General features: G+C 44.7%; 7 protein-coding genes, 2 long non-coding RNA genes and 1 other non-coding gene across 12 annotated transcripts, besides 1 other annotated feature; 5 read left to right on the top strand and 5 right to left on the bottom strand.

The window, feature by feature from the left end:
• The first annotated feature begins 63 nt into the window (after positions 1 to 63).
• On the top strand, positions 64 to 2077 carry Slu7. Its single transcript, NM_143402.4, has 4 exons — positions 64 to 745; positions 809 to 1037; positions 1094 to 1277; positions 1342 to 2077. The coding sequence occupies exons 1-4, from the start codon at positions 145 to 147 to the stop codon at positions 2050 to 2052; spliced, it is 1725 nt and encodes a 574-aa protein (NP_651659.2). The 5' UTR covers positions 64 to 144; the 3' UTR covers positions 2053 to 2077.
• Positions 2073 to 4562, bottom strand: Cpsf100 (Cleavage and polyadenylation specificity factor 100). Its single transcript, NM_143401.3, has 2 exons — positions 4324 to 4562; positions 2073 to 4264 (listed from the first exon to the last, which is right to left on the bottom strand). The coding sequence occupies exons 1-2, from the start codon at positions 4470 to 4472 to the stop codon at positions 2143 to 2145; spliced, it is 2271 nt and encodes a 756-aa protein (NP_651658.1). The 5' UTR covers positions 4473 to 4562; the 3' UTR covers positions 2073 to 2142.
• A 474-nt stretch (positions 4563 to 5036) lies between these two features.
• asRNA:CR45044 (antisense RNA:CR45044) lies at positions 5037 to 8107 on the bottom strand. The gene is made up of 2 exons (NR_125288.1): positions 8064 to 8107; positions 5037 to 7961 (listed from the first exon to the last, which is right to left on the bottom strand).
• Positions 5127 to 6475, top strand: beta4GalNAcTB (beta1,4-N-acetylgalactosaminyltransferase B). The gene has a single exon (NM_143400.3). It carries the CDS (start codon positions 5216 to 5218, stop codon positions 6185 to 6187), a length of 972 nt encoding a protein of 323 aa, NP_651657.1. The 5' UTR covers positions 5127 to 5215; the 3' UTR covers positions 6188 to 6475.
• Positions 6493 to 8184, top strand: Ssl2 (Strictosidine synthase-like 2). Its single transcript, NM_143399.3, has 4 exons — positions 6493 to 6717; positions 6778 to 6986; positions 7042 to 7330; positions 7389 to 8184. Exons 1-4 carry the CDS (start codon positions 6602 to 6604, stop codon positions 8017 to 8019), a joined length of 1245 nt encoding a protein of 414 aa, NP_651656.2. The 5' UTR covers positions 6493 to 6601; the 3' UTR covers positions 8020 to 8184.
• A 12-nt stretch (positions 8185 to 8196) lies between these two features.
• On the bottom strand, positions 8197 to 11899 carry CG1951 (uncharacterized protein). The gene is made up of 6 exons (NM_143398.4): positions 11666 to 11899; positions 10999 to 11598; positions 9893 to 10768; positions 9618 to 9837; positions 9382 to 9558; positions 8197 to 9313 (listed from the first exon to the last, which is right to left on the bottom strand). Exons 1-6 carry the CDS (start codon positions 11790 to 11792, stop codon positions 8806 to 8808), a joined length of 2508 nt encoding a protein of 835 aa, NP_651655.1. The 5' UTR covers positions 11793 to 11899; the 3' UTR covers positions 8197 to 8805.
• A 61-nt stretch (positions 11900 to 11960) lies between these two features.
• eIF4E6 (eukaryotic translation initiation factor 4E6) lies at positions 11961 to 12696 on the top strand. 3 transcript variants are annotated; one of them, NM_143397.2, is made up of 2 exons: positions 11961 to 12047; positions 12107 to 12696. In NM_143397.2, the coding sequence occupies exon 2, from the start codon at positions 12134 to 12136 to the stop codon at positions 12653 to 12655; it is 522 nt and encodes a 173-aa protein (NP_651654.1). In that variant the 5' UTR covers positions 11961 to 12047; positions 12107 to 12133; the 3' UTR covers positions 12656 to 12696. The 3 variants fall into 3 exon arrangements, with proteins under 3 accessions (NP_651654.1, NP_001189307.1, NP_001189306.1); NM_001202378.1 differs by having other exon boundaries at positions 11961 to 12056; positions 12117 to 12696; NM_001202377.1 differs by having other exon boundaries at positions 11961 to 12056.
• Positions 12697 to 12975: 279 nt separating this feature from the next.
• On the bottom strand, positions 12976 to 14164 carry CG14518 (uncharacterized protein). Its single transcript, NM_143396.3, has 3 exons — positions 14104 to 14164; positions 13731 to 14048; positions 12976 to 13221 (listed from the first exon to the last, which is right to left on the bottom strand). The coding sequence occupies exons 1-3, from the start codon at positions 14161 to 14163 to the stop codon at positions 13060 to 13062; spliced, it is 540 nt and encodes a 179-aa protein (NP_651653.2). The 5' UTR covers position 14164; the 3' UTR covers positions 12976 to 13059.
• Positions 13245 to 13686: a mobile genetic element.
• Positions 14165 to 14917: 753 nt separating the features above from the next.
• On the bottom strand, positions 14918 to 16657 carry lncRNA:CR45567 (long non-coding RNA:CR45567). The gene has a single exon (NR_125287.1). It is a non-coding gene; the product is annotated as a long non-coding RNA:CR45567 (long non-coding RNA).
• Positions 16658 to 16954: 297 nt separating this feature from the next.
• Positions 16955 to 17851, top strand: lncRNA:CR44264 (long non-coding RNA:CR44264). Its single transcript, NR_125286.1, has one exon. It is a non-coding gene; the product is annotated as a long non-coding RNA:CR44264 (long non-coding RNA).
• Positions 17852 to 18444: the final 593 nt, after the last annotated feature.

The raw sequence follows: 18444 nt of genomic DNA, 5'->3' as shown, positions 1-18444 counted from the left end.
TATCGTGGGGGTGCTACAGATTGTCCAACACTTTCGCTGTTAAGCCAAGTGCTTCTCTGCTTGCCAACACTTTTCGATAACCGATAACATAAAAGAGAAATAAATATTACAACTAATATTATCTAGTAAATAAAATCAGGCAATATGAGCTCGGGGCCCATGCGCACGCCGGTCTCGCAGATCATTCTGAGCAAGCACGACCAGGATGCCGAGGAGGAACCCAAGAAGAAGTCCCGTGAGGACTGGCGCAAGGCCAAGGAGCTGGAGGAGGCTCGAAAAGCGGGAACAGCTCCGGCCGCCGTCGACGAGGAGGGTCGCGACATAAATCCCCACATTCCGCAGTACATATCGAATGCACCATGGTATTACGGATCGGCTGGGCCCACTCTCAAGCATCAGCGACCGCAGCACGAGGACGAGCAAGGACAGCTGGACAAGAGGGCGCCCAAAGGACTTAACACCGCACGCATCATTACCAAGTTCCGCAAGGGAGCCTGCGAGAACTGTGGCGCCGTCACACACAAACGAAAGGACTGCCTGGAGCGGCCGCGGAAAGTCCAAGCCAAGTACGCTGAATCCATCGTCGTGCACGACGAGCATTTGGTCAATGAAGCGGCGGTGAACTATGACGAGAAACGAGATCGCTGGAGTAGTTACGATCCGGCCAATCACAGAGAGATCATTGAGGAGTACGAAAAGGTGGAAGAGGCCAAGCGACAACTTAAAGCAGAGAAGCTGAAAAATGGTAGGTAAAAGTGAATTCAGAGTGCTTATAGTTGAATTAATATCATTCGCATGTACCCCTTAGATCCCGATGCTGAAATATCCGATGAGGAAGGCAACGAGGACAAATATGTGGACGAAGTGGACATGCCCGGCACAAAAGTGGACTCCAAACAGCGAATTACAGTGCGCAACTTGCGTATCCGCGAGGATACGGCGAAGTACCTGAGGAACTTGGATCCCAACTCGGCCTACTATGATCCCAAGACGCGCTCCATGCGTGACAATCCCAATCCTGCTGTCCCCGAAGAGGAGTGAGTAACAAAAAGTTGCACATATAAAGAAATTTCTTAACTACTCATTCTTGCAGAGCTGAGTTTGCTGGCGAGAACTTTGTACGCTTTTCTGGAGACACTACAGCCCAAGCCACCGCCCAGTTGTTTGCCTGGGAAGCTCATGGCAAGGGGGTTGATGTGCATCTGCTAGCGGAGCCCACTAAGTTGGAGCTGCTTCAGAAGGAGTACGAGCAGAAGAAGGAACAGTTCAAGTCAAGTGTAAGTAATTGAAAATGGAAATTTCTTGGAAACATTACTATATCCATTTCCTTTATTTTTCCAGACCAAAACACACATTGTGGAGAAATATGGTGGCGAAGAGCATCTACAGGTTCCACCAAAGTCGCTATTGCTGGCGCAGACCGAGGAGTACATCGAGTACTCTCGCAGCGGCAAGGTTATCAAGGGCGTGGAGAAACCGAAAGCGCGCAGTATCTACGAGGAGGATGTGTATATCAACAATCACACAACAGTTTGGGGCAGTTTCTGGAACGCCGGACGCTGGGGTTACAAGTGCTGCAAGTCCTTCATCAAGAACTCCTACTGCGTGGGCATGCAGGAGCCAGAGGGCTACTCGGAACATCATTCTACGAGCTCCACTGCAGCGGCTACTACAGAACCTGCAGCTCAAAGCCAATTCAAGGTACCAGAAGTGCCACCTGAAAGGCCCACTTCCGAAGTGGACTCAGCATCGAGTTCGGAACCCTCCTCATCCGAAGAGGAGGAGGTAAAACCTGAGAAGAAGAAGACCAAGAAGAAGTCGAAGAAGCGCGAGAAGAAAAAGAAGGCTAAGGAGCAGCGAAAACAAAAAGGCAAGAACAAGGAGACCAAGGACAAAGATAAGACAAAGGAAAAAGATATTCCCGAGGAACTGGACGATCGCAAACGAGCCTATAACAGCATGTATGATGTGAAGGCGCCCACAGAGGACGAGATCGAGGAGTGGAAGAAGAAGCGGCCAAGGGCAGAAGATCCCATGCTGCAATTTATGTAGGCAATAAAGTACAACTGATTCTCTTATATAAAAACTTTCTAATCTTAACAAGTAAAACATTAGGGGCTTACACAAACGTCATTTTGAATATTAAACGATCGCATACTGCTCGTACAGCAACTCCCTGATCTTGTAGTACTCCTCGGATAAGCATCCCTCCATGGCTACCTTGCCGGCATCCACTCGCCTCAAGGCCAGAGTTCCGTTGCTGCACCAGAGCACGCCGCCGGAGAACTCCGAGTTGATGTTATTACGCATGAGAGTCTGCTTAAAGTCGGACAGTTTCAGCTCGTTAATGAGCACTGAGTTGTGGATAGGAATCTCATCGTCCGCCAGTGTTTCAAGAGTCAATGTCTTGCCTTCTTGCACGGAAGCGTCCTGCTCCACAGTTACGTCCATGGGTGCTTCGATGGCCTTCACCCGCATGCCCAGGCGACCATCCACCCACGCCACCTCCGCGTCCTTGCCCTTTTGGAACTGCAGCTGGGAGACAAGTCCTTCCGTCAGGCGTACCTGATAGATGTGAATCTCACTGGTGACATCAATGATTTCCCCCTTCTGCGGAGTAAAAACGCGCGCACCGACATTCTGTTCGCAGTGCCTGGCCACCACTTGTGTGCCTTCGGCAGTGCCGTGTATGACGATAACCCTTCGTGGCCTCAACTGGGAGAGGATCTTTAGCATGGACTCGCCATCAGAGCGACCTTCGAAATCGATCCTCTGGACTTGGGCATTCACCTCGATTGTTTTGCGTTGGCTTATCAGCTTGGTGGGCTTCTCCAGCAACTGAACATCATTGTCGACGATTCCTCCGTTAGCCTGTTGTTCTGCTCCTATGCCCGGTTCTTCCTTTTTAACATTCTCCTTGTTTTGCTCCTCCATAGGTACAAACTCATAGCCTGTCGCATCCGCAATCCGGTAGTCGTCTAGATTGATGATCTCCCCATACTCATCGCACTTCACCTTTTCCTCGTGATAGGGGAACATCACGTGGTGTCGTTTGTTGGACTTGAAAAAACCGGAGTGATGGCGACCCTCCGGTCTGACCACAATATCATGCTTGCCCGTGATGACGCTCATCTCGATGTCGTCCTCGGACTCGGAACTGCTCTCTTCCTCCACATCGGGCTTTACGATAAGGGGATTAAGTTTCTCGCCCTGTGTGCGTAGGTACTCCTCCAACTCAGCTCCTTCTAAGTCAACTCTTCGCCTGACGTCCAATTCGATTTGCTTGCCCGGTGCGCAGTTCTCCACCAGTTCCATGGCTAAAGTGCCGGGAGACGTACGAGTAGTAAGGATTATGCTATTGTTGGCATTGCTGGCCCATTGCACGAAGAGATCCCTCGTGAATCCGCTCTCCAGATCTGGGGTACTGGCCAACACCACTTTTGGACCAGCGGGCAATTTATAGACGTCCGCCAGTGAATGGCACAGCTGGATGTGCTTGAACTGAAAGGGATTGTTGCGGGCACCTTCGAAAGCCTTCGTGAGCTTGTCACTCATCCATTCTATCTGCGACTTGGCGAACTCAATCACGTTGTAGCTCACATTGTTAAGAAGGGCCAGGGAGTAGGCCATTAGCCCAGATTCCTTGTTCTTCCACAGCTGGTCCAGCATGTGGGCCAACTCCAGGACTCGTCCTGCCGTATCCACGGCTATCAGGACATTGCCGTTGTTACGCACCGTTTGCAGGATGTTGGTCATTAGCTTTTCATCGCGGGCCCTCCTTCTGGCCTGCTGGTACTGTGCGTTGTAGGCGTCGGTAATGAGCAGCGAAGGTCTTTGCAGCCTGTCCAGCTCGCAGCCACTTAAGTGGCGCTCCTTCTTATGGTTGAAGTCGGTGGCGTACACAATATCCTCCTCGCCCACCTTGACGATCTTCCAGATGGTGCCGCCGATCATGTGTCCAGCGTTCAAAGGCGTAATGGATATTCCATATCCTTTGTCCTTCAGTGAAACTGTTTGGTTGTATTTCAACTGGGTTATCTTTTCGAAAGCCGTGTCCACGTCGTCCAGCGAAAATAGATCGAAGTCTCCCATATTGAAGTGCGACATGTAAAGGTCATACATAAACATTTGACCCATTTTGAACACGGGAATGGTGGCGTAGATGGGGCAATTGAGCCCCAGCTTGCCCACCAAGTATGGCAGGGCTCCAAGATGATATGCATCCGGATGGGATAGCAGCACGGCGTCCAGGGTGTGCACCTGCCTGGGAATACACAAAATATTTAGGTTATTGTTTTCCTGAAATATGTATACAATTGTCACCTCTTCAGTTCCTTGATAAAGTTGGCATCGAACTTTTCGTCCCATCCGCAGTCAAGTAATATCCGCACATCGTCTATCTGTAGGATATAGCATGGCGGGGACTCGTCCATCGCCCCAGATATAGTGTGCAGCTTGATAATGGAGGTCATTTTTGCCAATTAAACCACCGGTGCATTTGTTTAAGAAATTGTAAAAGGAAACCAAGAGTTCTTCGCCGGTTCAGGGATGGGAAACTGTCACGGCGTTGCCAGAGTGCTGTTGCTTTGTTTATACAGTACGTACTTGTTGAGCGAACAGTACAACCCGATAATAAACAAAGATTGACATTTTAAATGTTATAAATTAAAAACTTTGATTATGTCTCTCATGTATTAACCATACATACATATGGCTACAACCTTCTTCAGTTCAATTACCTTCTCTTTAATGAGTCAACATTTATAACTATGCATCCTTATCAATAGAAGTCTCAACAATCTAGTATAAGTAAACACAACTTTTTATCAAATTATTGTTTAATTAATAAGGGTGGGGTAGAGTCATGCCGTTTTAAAGAACCATGGATGCCCAATCGGTTGCATACTTTTTATAAAAACAACTTCTTATGCTATTTTGTATTAAAGGCATCCTAAAAATTGATTTCATAAACATTTTCTTTTTGGTTAGTAGACTTTAGTTGTTCGTAAAAACCATTTAAAAAATTAATGAATATTATGTGAGAAAATAAACCAAAAAAAAAACAATTCGAGCTGGTGAAGTTTCACTGTCTGTTGGTTTATGCGTTGCGTCCCTGGTCGTCAGCTGTTATTCGCCAACCGGCCGCGAAGATTGCGTCCGAAATTAGGATGCGGAGTTTCCAAAGATCGCACTGAGTCAACTTTTCCTGCCAACAATGTTCGTGCGGCTCTGGGTCCGCAGCTTCCATAAATATGATCTTCTCATCGCCATCGGACTGATCACTCTCATCGTGTACCTGTGTCTGCCCTTCCGGTTCGCATCGCACTACGACTACATCGAGGAATCAAAGATCGAGGGGGCTCTGGTGCCGCAGGTGACCAGAAATGTCTCCCAGCAGGAAGTTTTCGAATGCACCTACTCGGAGATCATTGCCGAAAACCGGTTCGTCTACCACCTGGCCCATTACCATGACGCGGTGCAGAGGGGCGCGGAGATCCGTCCTGGCGGCGAGTTCCGTCCGGAAGGATGTCAGGCTCGCTACAGCACCGCCATCATTGTGCCGTACAGGCAGCGGGAGGAGCAGCTGCACGCCTTCCTCACGTACATGCACAATTACCTGCCGCAGCAGCTGATCCACTATCGGATTTTCCTGGTCGAACAGTTCGATCATAAGCCGTTTAACAGGGCGATGCTCTTCAACATTGGCGCCCAGGTGGCTGCGGAGTATGGATTTCCCTGCCTCATCCTTCATGACGTGGACCTCCTGCCACTGAATTCGGGTCAAATATATGCCTGCTCCGAACGTCCACGGCACATGAGCTCTGCCCTGGATCACTGGCGATTCCGACTGCCTTACCGCGGTCTTTTCGGCGGCGTGGTGGCCATCAACACCGCCCAGTACCAGCAGATCAACGGCATGTCCAATCTGTATTACGGCTGGGGCGGAGAGGACGATGACCTCTACGAGCGCCTGCAGGCCCTGAATATCGACATTTGCCGATTCGCAATGGAGTTCAGTAAGTACACCATGCTGAAGCACAAACAGGAGCAGCCGAATGCCAATCGCGTGGCACTGCTGAGATCGGCGACTCTGCGCCAGCACGCGGATGGACTCAACTCACTGGTGTACACGGAAATGGAGCGGCGAATGCACAGTTTGTTCACGCACATCCTGGTTGATACCTGAGTGCCAGTATTTGTTATTGTATTTAGCTTGTAGGCCAATCGTTTTCGTAGTCGGTATCTCGAAGTGTTTTATACTTGGCTGCACTTCGCTTCGCAACCGATTAGTTACCGCCTTAGACAATGCGTTCCGAATCGATCGTGATATCTCACTCACTAGGCTAAGAAGCTAGACGGGAATGGAGGAGTCAAAGCTGTAATTGAAGTACAATGCAGAAGCCTCAGATTAAGCGGATATCGACATGTTAAGCACGCTCTGCCTCTGCCAATAAAAATGTATTGAATTTAATCTAATGGTTTGTTGATTAACTTTAAAAGCTCCAATCAGCAGGGTACATATATATCGACCAATTCGAAATCAAACTAATCATTATGACAATACCTTGACAATTGAACTTTGTTACCGCAGTCAATAATAATGGGTTTTCTTGCTGCATTGCTTAAAACCAGCCTGTTTTTGGTCCTATTCCTGGGGTCCTTGTTTCTGCTACCTGTCTTATATCCTAGCACCACTTTCCCCTTCGAACAGTATTTGTAAGTTGTTTTTCTTCAGTTGCTATCAAGCCATATAATCTATATACGTGCGTTTCCCAGTATAAAGCCAGCTAGAGATCTGAATGGAACGCTGGAGCTGAACAATCACTTAAATGGCGCCCGGAAGTTGTGGAAAGATCAAATATTTGGACCCGAGTGCCTCATAGTACTCGAGGACAAGATTTACACAGGAATTCACAGCGGCGAGGTTATTCGACTAAACAATGAGGAGTCGGTTCAACCTATCACAAAAATAGGGCAACCTTGTGGTAACAAAGGAGTAGGGGCAACTTGTATCCATAATGCCCTTGATATTCACCGTAGATTATATATTTGACGATGAGTTGTGCGGCTATCCAGTGGGTTTAGCCCTGGACACCCAGGGAAACAATCTTATTGTATCCGATGCATACTACGGCATATGGCAAGTCGACTTGGAAACGAAGAAGAAGACTGTGCTGGTGCCGGCGGAGCAGATCCTTCCTGGCAAGGGTGCAAACCGTCGGGCTAAGCTGTTCAATTCGCTGGTAATTAGCCGCCAGGGTGACATATTCTGGACGGATTCCTTTTCAGAGGACTTTGTCTTTGCTGCGTTCGCCAACCCGTCGGGTCGGTGAGTTCGAACTAAGGAGAGATCTACCATATAAGAAGGGTTTATTGGCTTTCCTCAGACTTTTCAGGTACGATCGCGTAAAGAAGACAAACGAGGTACTGCTCGATGAGTTGTCCTTTGCCAACGGCTTGGCCTTAAGTCCCAGTGAGGATTTCATTATCCTTGCCGAAACAACGGCCATGCGGCTGAGGAGATATTATCTCAAAGGATCAAGAGCCGGTGAAAGCGAAGTGTTTGTGGAGGGTTTGCCCGGCTGCCCGGATAACCTCACTGCGGATGAAGAGGGAATCTGGGTGCCCCTGTCTGTGGCTTCAGATAGTCAGAATCCCAATTTGTTCGCCGTGTTGGCGCCCTATCCGAGGCTTAGATCTTTTTTGGCTCGTTTGGTGGCTCTAATGCGACTTCCCCTTCGAGTTCTGAACCATATATATCCAAATGACATTGCGGCTCGTCTTTTTCACTCCTTTAACGATTTGGTCATCAGGAACGCTCCCAAGCGTAGCACTGTGGTGCGTGTGGATTGGAATGGAAACATTGTGAGATCCCTGCATGGGTTTGACAGATCAGCTTCGGGCATATCCCACGTGCTGGAAGTTAAGGGTCACTTATATCTGGGATCGCCTTTCAATCACTATGTTGCCAAAGTAAAATTGCCCGAAGAGGGATTGAAGTCCGTAAAAGGAAATTAAAGGGATTAGTAAAGTCAGTACTATGGATTCAATGTGATATTTACCATTATAATTTATTATTATTTGAATGCCACCTTATTTAAAGAACCTGTCAAGCATTGTTTTTAATTAGTTTATTGCACCATGAAACTATCAAATCACATTAATATTTTGTATTTTATTAATAAAATTAAAACTCAAGGAACAAACCTTTATTTTGAATAAACAAAAATACATGACGTTAAAATAAAAGATAAATAAAACTATATATGTCTGTACAATTTCGTGTCTTAGTAATTGGATTTGCGTAGAATTACAATAAGAACTCATGCGTGAAAGTGAATTAAATATGCTTTGTAAAAAATACGTCAGAACATAGTTAGTTGGCTATTTTGTCTAGCTAATGTACTATTATATTTAACTACATGCGGTCGTTTCGTTTCACATTTGATATCGATTGCGGAATGTGGCAACGAGCAAGGGCTCAAAAGCCTTGCGTTTAAGTCTACATAATATAATTTAAAACATTACTAACAAACACGCACACATTAAGACTGACACACTCATACACTTGCACAGATTAGATTTTATGTATAAATATATGTGTCAGCGTCCAATGTATCAACACAAGTTCTAATCGAAAAAGGTAATCGAGTGATATTGCCAGCAAAAATGGTAATACCAATGATTACTGACGCTTAGAATTTTGTGCCACATAAATCGACGCCGACAGCTAAATATAGTTGCTTTGTATATCGGATGTATGGAACATGGATATCTATCAATTGTTATTAACTACGGCTGTGTCTAGTTCAAAAAGTTAAGTATGTCTTGCTGGGAAAGTGCGTTGAGGTTCTGGTTATCAGTTGGCAGGAGCGGCTGTGTCTGCGGCTGGAGCGTGGGTGCTTGACTGGGCTTACCCAGCAGTTGCTGCTGCTGATGCTGCTGGATGCTGTTCAGACTGTAGCCAGTAGGATAAATGTAGTTAACCGTAGGCTGTTGCACCGTATACATGTTGGCACCGTTTGTGTTGTTGGCTTTGGGGGCTCCAACAGAGGGTCTGCCACCAGCGAAGGGATCCAGGTCGTCCAGCGAAAAGGAATTGTTGTTGCTGGCTTGAGGAGAGGCCAACTGATGGTTCATCACAAGGGGATTCGCACTGTGCCAACCATTGTTTGACGGCATTTGTGTAGTTGTAGGTGGCGGAGCAGCTGCCACTGTAATTGTACCCAGACCAGTGAGGTTGCTCTGCATCATCGAGGAGAGGATGTCAGGTCTGGCTGCTGGCGGAGCTGATATGGTATTGTGCGATATTCTGAAATTACAGACGTTTTTTTTGAGTTTTTGGAGCATTTCTTTGTCTCCATCTTGAGTGAATCCTACTTGAGCTGCTCCCTAGCTTTAGCCGGTGCTATTGCAGCGCCGATGGCTGCTTTCGGCTGTCCAACAGTGAATCCGGAGAACATGTCATCGTTGATCTTATTACCATTGATGGAACCGTAGGGGGAGAGAGTAGAGTTCTCCAGCTCGTTGGCCAATATTTCGGAAGCGTCTTTGGGTCTGAACGAAGTTATAATTAAAATAAAATGCATCTGCTGCACACAGAAATTCGCACTTACTTATTGTCTCTCTGTATGGTGGACAGCTGCTGCAGCTTTTCCCGCTGCTCCTGTTCCACCCGCCCCATCATCTCCTTGATGAGGCTTATAATCGTGTTGAATTGAGCAATGGTAAGGCCGTTCTCCACACTTAATGGTACCAGATAAGGGATGCATTTGTGTGCCATCACGTCCTTTGTTATGCCCAGTTTGGTATTTGTCATTGCGATTTTATAAATGCCTAAAATAAGGAGAATAGTTATAAAACGACAATTGGTGTTAATTTCAAAGCTTACCAATAATTCCCATAATGATAGCAGGTTCGCGGCTTTGGATCTGCTGCAAGAATGGCAAAATCTCGTCTAGCACAAGCCACTTGTCCAAGTTTTCCAACAACTTGCCGATGGAGATCAGGCAGTTAACCTTTACCGACACATTGCTGCTCTGCAGACACAGTTTCTTGATTCGTGGCAGCACGGAGTTCTTCATGGCGTTGTAGTCAATCAGAGTGGAAAATGTTGGAAGCACCGCTAGACAGAGGTCCTGGATCTGTGGCATGTCGCATTCCAGAGAGCGATAAAGTAGCGGCAGAACACTCTGCTTCACCTCTTCCGCTGGCGTTAGCTTGAGCAGCAGATCCATTTTCTGCATAAAGATCAGCAGAATCTGGATGGGGTCCGTAAGTTTAAAGATCGGCTTCAAGTGCGGAAGGATGTGGTCGCAGTACTCTCGTTGGCTGCTCATCTCAGCAATAAGCAAAACGTTGGGCAGCACAAACGGTATCATTGGCGAGTTGACGAACTCTTTGACGAGATAGGGAAGAATCGAATGCAAATTGACCCGGTGCGGTAGCGTCGGAATGATCTGCGGTAGACCCTTATAAAACTTTGACTTCTGCAGGTTGTCCCACTGGTATAGCGAGTCCAAATAGCTAAGTGTCTTAACCCCGACATCTTGAAAGTAGGCGATCTGCTTTAGCTCATGCAGCTTCGGTCGCAGGTTGGCACTGGGATGCAGCAGCGCTTTAAGGCTTTCAGTCAGCTCGCTGGGAACTGCGTTCATGGGTGGATACTTTCGCTGGTTCAGATCATTTGCGTAGCGACGAAAGCTGCTGTAATCACTGCCAAACATTTTCAGGGGCTTGCCGGCATAAATGGTGAAAATTAGAACGCCTGCAGCAAAGGAAGACTCAATAAATACGATTCTATATCTGGTTACTTAATATGAAAGATACCTTGTATTAAAACGCTTAGCTATTTATAAAATACCTTATCTGTTGACTTATTTCAATAATCGCAGAAAAATTTACTTTTATACGTAAATTATCAACAAGATCAAATACTTGGCTGGCTATGACTCATGCGAAATTATATTCATTCCTATGATATAACTCGGTACCTACCCAATGAGAACAGATCACTGTCTGGTGTGTTGACACTGTTCAAGGCCAGCTCCGGTGCTGTGTACTCCAAGCTGGGCTGTGCCAGGACGTGCAGGGATGTGGTGTACTCCCGAAAGGGCCAGTGGGGTGTGCCATCGGTGGCCGGTTGGTTGGCAATGCAGAAATCAAATCCGAACAGCTTCCAGCTGCGGTTCTTGTTGATCACGATTGTCTCGGCGCTAATGTTGCGGTGCACAATCTTGGCGTCTTGGTGAAGGAACTGCAGGCCATCGAAGAGCTGCAGCAGACCGTGTCGAATCTCTACATCATAGAGCTTCTTTTCGGAGCGGACGTTGTCGCCGACCACGTTGGCTAGGGAGGCAAAAACCGGCTCCGTGGCGAAGGCAAGCGAGTCCCGACTCTCCTCCAGTGGATGCTGTACGGTTAGCACGTGAGGATGTCGAATTTTTGTTAGCTGTTGAACCCCGCGACGCAGTGTTTCCAGCATGGTCTCCCGGTCATCCTTCGACCAGCGCTCCAACGACTTTTTCTCGAACACGAAGACGGACACTTCCTGTTTGGTGCTCTTCTTGTGGCCATTGTACACCTTCCACATCAGACCTGGCAGTGGGATTACTCGGTATCAGCAAGCCACAATATGTTCAACTAGCAATGCAGGTAAACTCACCCACTCCGGCAGTGCACACCTGTTCCAGCACCTCGTACTCCCGCGTCACATTGTTCCCGGGCAGAACGCCGGACAGTGTGGACACCGTCTGTACGGCGGATGAGTAGAACTTGTTTATCATGTCCATCCTGGCGCGAATTTGCAGTAACTGCGGCCCACAAGTTAGTGCAAAATTCCTTTTTGTTTAACAATCAATACTAGCGCTGGGCCAACCTCTCACGATAGCATCACGCGATATATCGATATGTTTCGATTGCCTGTCAAATGTATTTTACATATAAATGCAGCCATTAGTAATCACGATTGTTTCCTAATTGACAGTGCATTGCTTTAACGTCAATAATTAAATGATCAAATGCTCTAAGCTTGACCACATTCGTCGGTAAATATTGTAAGTCCATTAAAAACAATTCTACGAATTCTACGAATGCATTTTAAAAGGGGGCTTCAGCATAGAGTATCTGCGAAATGGAAAACTTAAGGCAAACCAAAGAGTCATCGGAATTTAAAATGGGGACTTCTCTGGATAATAACAAACTGGCATCGTTGGGTGCCACAAACAAGCACCGGCTGCAGAACACATGGACCCTGTGGGGCGTAAAGTACGACCCTGAAATATCATGGGAGGACATGCTGAAGGAGATTGACAGCTTCAATACCGTCGAGGACTTCTGGAACCTGTATTTCCGCATCGATACGCCATCCAAGCTCAACCGCGGCTGTGATTACATGCTCTTCAAGAAGGGCATTCGCCCCATGTGGGAGGATCCGCCGAACAAGGGCGGAGGTCGTTGGACATATAAAGTGGATAAAAGGTCCACAGCCGAACTGGACAAAACTTGGCTGGACGTGCTTCTTTGCATGATTGGCGAGGCCTGCGATCACTGCGATCAGATTTGTGGGGCTTTTGTCAGGATTCGCAAAAATATCAACAAAATCTCCGTATGGACAAAGGCAGACGCGGGCGATGAGTGTAACGAACAGTGCTAAAATCCCAAAGAGACGAATAAACTAACTATTGCACATCCCTCAACGTTTTTAAAAGCTTATTAAATGGGCCGGTTTTCTGGATACCACTGGACACAAGGCTATTTTGTGCTTTGCAATACGGAATGTGAATTTAAAATGGGCTTAATTGGTAATTATTTTTGTATTGTTTGTTTTAAATTACGATTACGATATTGCGCTGGCTGCTGGAAGTGCTCTTGATGGTCTCAGGAACAAAGACTTAATAGTCGCATTTGTATTCCACAGATCACGGATAGAAACAATTTCTCGTTGATGGCAAAGCCAAAATTCCATATAATTTTCATCGGCTAAAACAATATAGACTTATATTGTTTATTTTGTAATTACAGTTCAGTTTAAACATTTTGGTCTGAACGATTGATTCGTTAACTATCTTTTAGGTCCTCCACAAATGTGAAGTAAACATTTGTGGCAGCCTGCGGTTTCTTGTTGAACACCCAGTCAATCATCAGCAGATATTCTCCAGTGGGAATGGGCGTGGGCAGCTTCTCGGACCTGAGATAGAAGTTCTTGACTTGCTGCAGGCCCTAGTTAATGATAAATATATACATGGTGGTTATAGTTTATTAATTGGGTAACTTCAAAAGTTAATCTCTTTCCAGGCATTTTATTAAATTTAATAATTTGATCAGCAAAATTTCACAGGCAAAGTCAACAAATTTCAATAAAAGCGTTGTAAAAAGCAATGCAAAGCCAAAAATAACGGAAAAATCTAGTTCGTTCTAAGAAAAAGAACAAAACAAAGTAGGAAAACAAAATGTGTAAAGAGTTTCTTGACAGTCTCAAAAGTGTGTAAACTTGGAATTTGTTGTTTATTTTCTTGTATATTTAATATTTTTAATTTGTTTTTTGATTTATAAGTAAAATAAATATTGTTTAATTATATTTTATAAAAAAATTGAGTTTAATTAAGCAAAAAACCCTTAATTTTAAGCTTTAAAGTCAAAAATTCAACTTATTTCACAGTGTGTAAACAGTTTCTTGACAAACTGTATGTATATATGAATTATACCTGGATTTTGTCCATCAGACTTACCACATAGGGACAGGTGTGATTGATCGTCGAGTACTCTTTGAAGAGCTCCCAAACGATCCGAATCAAGGCATTATTTCTCCGCCTTATAAACTGACAGCCGTCGAAACTGACGCTATATAGCCAAGGCTTATAGCCATTGGCCCTCTTCAGCAATCTGGCCTTGACTATGACATCGTGAACCGGATGCAGCAAATTGGCATCGACATTGAGGCAAACCTTATTCCTGCTAACAGCACGCAGGCGGCACAACCCGAATTCCACCCAGGATTTGTTATAGGTCTCACATACTGCATTGGTCATTTTGAAAATGACAGCATCCTGAAAAGTATAACACTTAATTTAGGCACTTCTCGTGCAAATCAACGACATTTACACATTGATAAGGCGGCTGAAGTGAGTGAGCTAGCATCCAAATAACCAGCACTATTTTCATGACTACTTGGCTGCTTGGGAAGAAGTGGTACGAATACGATGAAATTATATCATTTGTAGCTCTGTCAACAAATTAGTTACTCGTGTCCGTGCAGATAATTATGACATAGTTATTCCGACGTCTATAGATTAGCGGGTAATCAATCAATTGTTATAGCCTTTTTCCATTTTTGCTCGCCCTATTAAATTTATAAACATTTCTGGGTTCACTGCGCGGTGAATTTGTTTTTAACAGATATATTGTACAACATGTCTGATACCCTGTAAAACCGACCTTTTTGGCATTATTCGTATTTAATAGGCTTTTAAATTTGGTTACAGTAAGTTAGCTTGGCTCTAAATGTTGGCCATTGGAAGCCTCCTCTTCTAATTGCACTATGACATTGACATTCAAAAATCGATTCCGCACTTGCCACTTAAGATATATGGATATATGGCTCCCTGGCTAATTGCCCGCGTGTTTTTCCCACCTTATTTATTTATTAATTGATGAAAGTCAACATTATTAGATTCGGTAAACAAACAATTGCCAGGCACCTAGCTTTGGAGTCAAAGTCGGAAGTCAAGTGCACGCTAAGCTTCGAAAAATTCGAATATAGATGGATATCTATTATTCGCGTAACATTTTCACTGCTTTTCAGAAATCACGGGTATATACCCTATATGAGGTATAAATGTTAAATATTTTATTGTTGTGAAATGGAATAAACATTAAAGCCTCTAGATTTATAATTAGATGTGAAGAATACATTATTATTTAATTAAAATGCGAAGTACATAGACTAATATTTTAAAGTTAATAGCTGTCGGCTATGCAAACGAATTGACGTCAGTTAGCCTCTGATTTCCATTTCAATTAAAGTTAAAGTAAAGCGACAAGGAGCGCACTGTATCTAATTTCCATTTGAAACTATGCTATTTTCGACGAAATAAACGACTGACCACCACCGGGTATCTGGTAGTCGGAAAACTCGTACATTGTTTACGACTCGTACCTGTTTTCATTAATGGCCTGACTCGCAGCGCAGTCAACACCTGTCAACGGCCCAAAAGCCATGTCCGTGTCGACGTCAGCCACTTGGCCGCTGCTCCTCCGGATCCGCCAGATCCCCCATTTCCTCCATCACCGGTTTCCCCTGTCCGAGCCACTTGAGATGCATTTGCCTATCCCCGAGTGGAATTAATAGATTTTCATAGTTTTTGCACTCTGGCGTGGCACGCGAAACGCAATCAATAAGGCACTAGAATGCATTTCTCTGAATCGCTTTGGTGACTGCGTCTTTATGCCGCCCCCATCACCATCTCCATCTCCATTCCTATATCCTCCATCCAACCAACCGACGATCCCCTACCCCCCAATAAAATCGCCGGGAATGAAGATGTTGCTCCATGCAATTCGGCGAGTTGTTGTTTGCACGATTTGTTGCCGTGGCCGAGCGTCTTTGAACCCGCTCTGAATTTCAATGGCTTCCGTTCAGCCATGTCCATGTGTGTCTTCCAGCCAATGTGTTGGTAATTCTGCATTCTACCGTGACTGATACTTTTATACCCTCGATGGGGCATTTTATTTTTGCATTGAATGGCGAAGTTGCACATTGTCACAAACCATATTTTCACTCCGGGAATTCCGTCGAGAAGTGTTCCCAGAAGTGTTCCCAAATTAGATTGCTCACCACTAAATTCAGGCATTTGCTTGACTTTGCAATTAGAGAGTAAGCGACCAATTCCAAGATCTTTATAGTATATATCATTCCTTGGCTTCTTCAAGTTGTGAAGGGTATTGAAAGCATAGGTTTCTTTGTGTGTTAAGAACATATTGGAGGCGTACGCTGCGTTCCGTCTGGCCATAAAATAAATCAAGCAGCCCGACACCAGAGTCAATAGTAAATCACGGCTGAAACGGCAAATTACCAGACACTACTGGCCATCATCTCGTCATCGAGACTCCTCGAATAATTATGCGGTGACGCGACGAATTTTCCACACACTCCAAATGCCGAATTAGCCCTGGCAATTACCTTTTTAGATTTGCAGCTTCTGGACTTTGAGTTTGATTTGTTATGGCCGCTGTTTTCTTTTTCTGTTTGTCTTTGAACGGCGCTATTTGCTAGTCGATTTGTTAGAATATCGAGAGGTAAAAAACCCAAATGACTTGGCAATTTGCCTTGGCTATTATCGCGATGACGAAGCTGGCCAGTTTTTGGGGGTGCAACCGTTTGGATGGATCCGCGATTTCGGCCCGGATTCTTGTCGCTCAAGAGCACCAAGGTCAACTTTCGCTTTTTTAGTGCTCCATTTTATTGGGTTCTTAAATTTCGGTTGCGTTTATTGCACTTCGCTTTTCAGCTCGACTGTTTGGTTAGTCCATATGATTTTGGCCATACGATTGAGCCTGGTAATGCAAGCTAATTTGACGGTCCATAAACGGTCTGTGTGGAACATAAAAAAAAACCACCATATAACTAAATAGTTTATAAAAACAATAATCGTAGAATGATCAGCTTAAAAAGTATTTTAATTTGGCTCGAACGTATTTCAATGCCCTTGAAAATAAACAGGTAGATAGTTGAACCTTTAATAACTGACTATGTCAGAAACGAAGAATAACTTTTTAAGCTAATTACTAAGACCAGGTGCGAAAATCGGCGAGAAATCAGATTTTCAAGGTATTGACTCAAAAAGGTAACACTCAGTTGTCTGGGTAAATGTTGCCCTATTTGCTCATTGCAAACTGTCCGCCTACAAATCGTAACTTTTTATATAATGGAGCCCCGAAATCTGCATAAGTAAAGAGGCATTTCAAAGCAATTACACAGCATAAATAAAGGCATCAAACAATCTGCAGGCCGTTGTACCTCGAAAGTGAAGTAATTATACATCAAAAGCGAATCATGTCATTGTCAAGTGTTTGAACAGAGCTGAACAAGATCGGATCATACCTGAAAAGTGTGCACTTGAGTGTCTTTTGATGGGGCCACCATTAATATGCAGTGTCTTGATCGCGAATATTATTATTTTAATTTCGTTATTTCGCATTTGTCATTAATGGGCCTTTTGTTTCGTTTTCGTACAGCGTTTGTGCGAGAGATATTCGAGTTTATAGACTCTTTGAGCTTGGCTCTGGTGTGAGAAGATACTGCGTCAAGATACAGATACAGATGGGATCGGCGACAAAACATGCTGGGAACTACGTGATTGATGGCGGCACTGCGATTACCAGCCGAACAGCTGAACAGTACTGAACTCGACTTAGAATACTCGGCCCAGGCGAATATATTATAAATGCTGGGATATATGCGAAATCAGTGAAATCTTGTCGCGTCTAAAAAGGAAAATCACACAGCAAATGCAAAATTTATGAGCGAACTACGTCGAACGACGTCTCCGGGCGAACGGAGCAGGAATACCAATTGGGCTGGGTTTTCGATTGGGATTCGTATAGGGATGGAGCGGATGTGCACTGCACTCGAGGATGAGTCAGCTGAGCCGGAGGTCCGTGTGGGTTCAGCCCTGTCAGACAGATCAAACTATAAAGACAGGGTCCAGGTTCGCCGAATGTCTTTAATTAGCCAGCACGGTTTCAGAGATCTCATCTAGTAATCACTTTATTTACCAGACACAACTTGGGGTCAGCATGATAATCATATGCTATCATCACTTAATTAACAACGGAATTTTTTATACAAGATAAAAGAACATACATATAATGCAAAGTAATCCAATACATTTTCGGTTAATCATTTTGCACTTCTTAACAATCATAATGATAATCCGAAAATTCAATCGCTATGTATTCAATTATATGGAGCCTCATAATATATGATATATGTACACGCTGCGTATGAGTAATATTTACAGTTCATCTCGAAATCTTTGCTAATATTTTGAGTATTCGTCATCTTCGTTGGAATGATAACTACTAGTATACATTGGGTATGGGAATATTCAATTTTGAAACTCAACTGAATAAGGCAATTGTAAAAGATACTGGCGTAATCTTTGATTACCAGCACGTTTTGTTAATTGTTTATTAAAGATGCTTTGGAACCTTCAAAATGCTCCATTTAATAGGATGAATGGCAAGCTGTAAGCTAAGTAACCGGCGCTATTTTAACCCAAGTGACCAGCGCTTAAGTGAAGTCCGATGTACATATACCGCAAATATATCTCAAATGCTTCGGCTTTACGAGGCTCCATAAAATTGGATCATAACACTGGCAGTGTCCGAAAGCGATGCTCAGGTGCGGCAAGTTAGTACGACTATGTACATGTGTACACTTCA

This window comes from Drosophila melanogaster, chromosome 3R (assembly GCF_000001215.4).
Source record: "Drosophila melanogaster chromosome 3R".
Classification (NCBI taxonomy): Eukaryota; Metazoa; Arthropoda; class Insecta; order Diptera; family Drosophilidae; genus Drosophila; species Drosophila melanogaster.
The sequence above is the reverse complement of the archived record's forward strand: the minus strand, read 5'-3'. Positions and strand labels throughout refer to the sequence as shown.